Source organism: Pogona vitticeps, chromosome 1, assembly GCF_051106095.1.
Source record: "Pogona vitticeps strain Pit_001003342236 chromosome 1, PviZW2.1, whole genome shotgun sequence".
Classification (NCBI taxonomy): domain Eukaryota; kingdom Metazoa; phylum Chordata; class Lepidosauria; order Squamata; family Agamidae; genus Pogona; species Pogona vitticeps.
Window position 1 is genome coordinate 245232649 of NC_135783.1, and position 2900 is coordinate 245235548.

General features: G+C 42.9%; 1 protein-coding gene across 1 annotated transcript; it reads left to right on the top strand.

Moving 5' to 3' along the window:
• Window positions 1-503: 503 nt before the first annotated feature.
• LOC110085657 (olfactory receptor 5V1-like) lies at window positions 504-2900 on the top strand. Its single transcript, XM_020806030.3, has one exon. It carries the CDS (start codon window positions 504-506, stop codon window positions 1446-1448), a length of 945 nt encoding a protein of 314 aa, XP_020661689.3. The 3' UTR covers window positions 1449-2900.

Sequence of the window (2900 nt, forward strand, 5' to 3'; positions counted from 1 at the left end):
CTCCCTCCCATGGGAGGCCAGGCTGGGCTTATATTTGCTGTCCTTTCCCAAGCAGAAGAAGACCTTTCTCCTCAGGTAGGCTTTTTAAAAATGACTGGCTGACCAAGGGAATTTTAAAAAGGGATTATTTTATTTATACAGTGGTCTACTCTACTTAGAACAATGCTGCATTTCACTAATTAAATAGCTACAGTTACAGAACAGGATAAGCTGGGATCCACTCATGGCCAAAGTGGCAAAGAAAACTACAGACGTACGCTTTGTGATTTATTTATTTATTGTGCTCTGTGATTTAGCCAGAGTTACCACAACCAATAAATCTTGCTGATCATTTTAACTGTAAAAAAGATTGTGTCATTGATAATGTTTTGGATGTTGAATGGAGTACGTTCACTGTAACTAAAATTTAGATAATTAATAGATGATAGTTTTCAAAAAATTTACTGGTTTGGTTTCTCTGTTTCTTTTAGATATTTCTGTTGAACGTTAAAATTGGAAACAAGATGGAGACTGCCAACTTAACAGTTGTGAAGTTCTTTTATCTGACTGAACTCTCTGATCTCCCAGAAGTAGACACGACCCTCTTTGTAGTGATTCTGCTGTTCTACTTGGTCACCCTGGCAGGCAATGGGGCCATCCTCCTGGCGATAGGGACAGACGTCCACCTTCAGACCCCCATGTACTTCTTCCTCAGTAATCTCTCTGTGCTGGATGTCCTTTGCCCCACTGTCACAGTGCCAAAGATGCTCCAGATCTTCCTATCAGGGGACAAGCGCATATCCTTTGCTGGCTGTGTGCTGCAGCTCTTCTTTCTCATTGATGTGGTGGGCACTGAAATATATTTGCTGGCTGTGATGGCATATGACCGCTATGTGGCAATATGCAGCCCCTTGCACTACACAAACATCATGAGTAAAAGGCTGTGTGCTCAACTGGCTGTTGGGACATGGCTAACAGGCTTTATCAATTCCATGGTTCACACCTCACTGACCTTTTCATTATCCTTCTGTGGGTCCAACAAAATTAACCAATATTACTGTGACCTTCAACCAGTTACGGCTCTCTCTTGCTCTTCTACCTTTCTCCCTGAACTAGTCCGCCTTCTTGTGGCTGGCATCACAGGAGGTGGTGCTTTTCTGGTCACCCTGATCTCTTACATCTATATTATTTCTGCTATCTTGCGCATGCGCTCTGCTGAGGGCAGGCGCAAGGCTTTTTCCACCTGTGGGTCCCACTTGACTGTCGTCTGCCTTTTTTATGGGGCTACCATTGCTACCTATGGTTGCCCTGTCGCTTCTTATTCCCCCAAGCAAGACAGAATTGTTTCCATGCTGTATGGAATTCTTACTCCTATGTTGAACCCTCTGATCTACAGTCTAAGAAATAAGGAAGTGAAGAAAGCCTTGGTCAAAGCACTTGGCCTAAAACGGTTTGAGCAAATGGGTTAGATTCAGTTCTTCCTGCTGCTGCTTAATATCAGAATATGTTGTAGCAATTCCCCCCCCCCCCAAAAAAAATAACCTAAATGTATAACAGAGGCCCTGGTCACATGAGGGAAATGTTTTCTAGATGTCCCCAAGTTAGTTTGTTGCTTTTTTTCTCCTGGTCACACCATGCACACTCAGGACCAAAACCTTTTCCCTGCCAGTGGTGTAACTTGCGGAGCATTTCCCCTCATGGCATGGGTTGTGCTATTCCTTAATGGGATTGCTTGTGTGCACAACCTGCCCCAGTTCTTTTCAGAAACAAAGTCAGGAAGGTGGTCACCATTACTGTGGTGTGCTCATTAATTTAATTTTTTAACAACCAATACATTGATACGTTGGTAAAAGGATCTTGAGGAGGGGGCACCATTACATTATTGGTGTATAATTTTTAAAAAATCTGTGGAAGATACAGTACATTGAACTGTTGGTATGCCAATGTCAATGGGGGTGTGCAAGATTGCTAGTACAGTGGTGCCTCGCTTAGCGATTGCCTCCTTTAATGATGTATTCACTTAGCGATGAGGTTTTGGGAGCGATATTGCGCTCCGTTTAGTGATGTTTCCAATGGGGAAATTTCGCACAGCGACGTTCGGGACCTTGCTTCGCTTAGCGATGACAGTTTAGGTCCCCCTGTTTCGCTTAACGATGTTTGTTTTCACTATTTTAAGTGTGTGTTAAAATGTTCAAAAACTGTTTAAAATGCTTGGAATCATTAGTGCACCCTGTAAAACTTTTGCAAACTTAATTTGGCTTTGTTCTGAGTCTTCGTTAATTTTTGGTGAATTCCCCCCCCCCCATTGGAATGCATTGAACTGTAGGTTTGACAGCTGGAACGGATTATCTGATTTTCAATGCATTCCTATGGGAAATGGTGTTTCGCTCAGCGATGTTTTCCCATAGTGATGTTTTTTTAACCAATTAACATCGCTAAGCGAGGCACCACTGTATTGCCACATGCGTCCCCCCCACGATCTGTGCATAGCTGCCTCTTTGTATTTACATTTAGGCATCAGCTGCCACCCTTTCTGTGTAGTGTGTTCTAGGGGCCACACATGCTCAGTTCTGGACTTTGGAGAGCCATACCCACTTCAACAACCCTTGAAGCAGAAAAAGGAAAGGACAAAACAAAACATAACTCTCTCATACAAAGAAAATAAACAAAAACAGAGAACAAAATTCTCCAAAAAACCAAGCAAAAAAAGAAAATGTATTATACAATTGAAAAAGCCACCTCACACACTTCAGTGGGCAAAATTATAGATCCCCCCTCAAAAAAGAATGGGGTATGATGTTCTAGGAATATTGTATATGCCTTTGAAACAAGGCAAATGGGCCACATGCCTCCTGGTGAGAACAAATGTTGGAGTCACTGCTGAGCCACGGTTTTGGGCAGTGAGACTCACCCTTTGCCCC

Excerpts from the sequence above, each read along its gene's own strand:
- LOC110085657 (XM_020806030.3), top strand. The coding sequence starts at position 504 with ATGGAGACTGCCAACTTAACAGTTGTGAAGTTCTTTTATCTGACTGAA.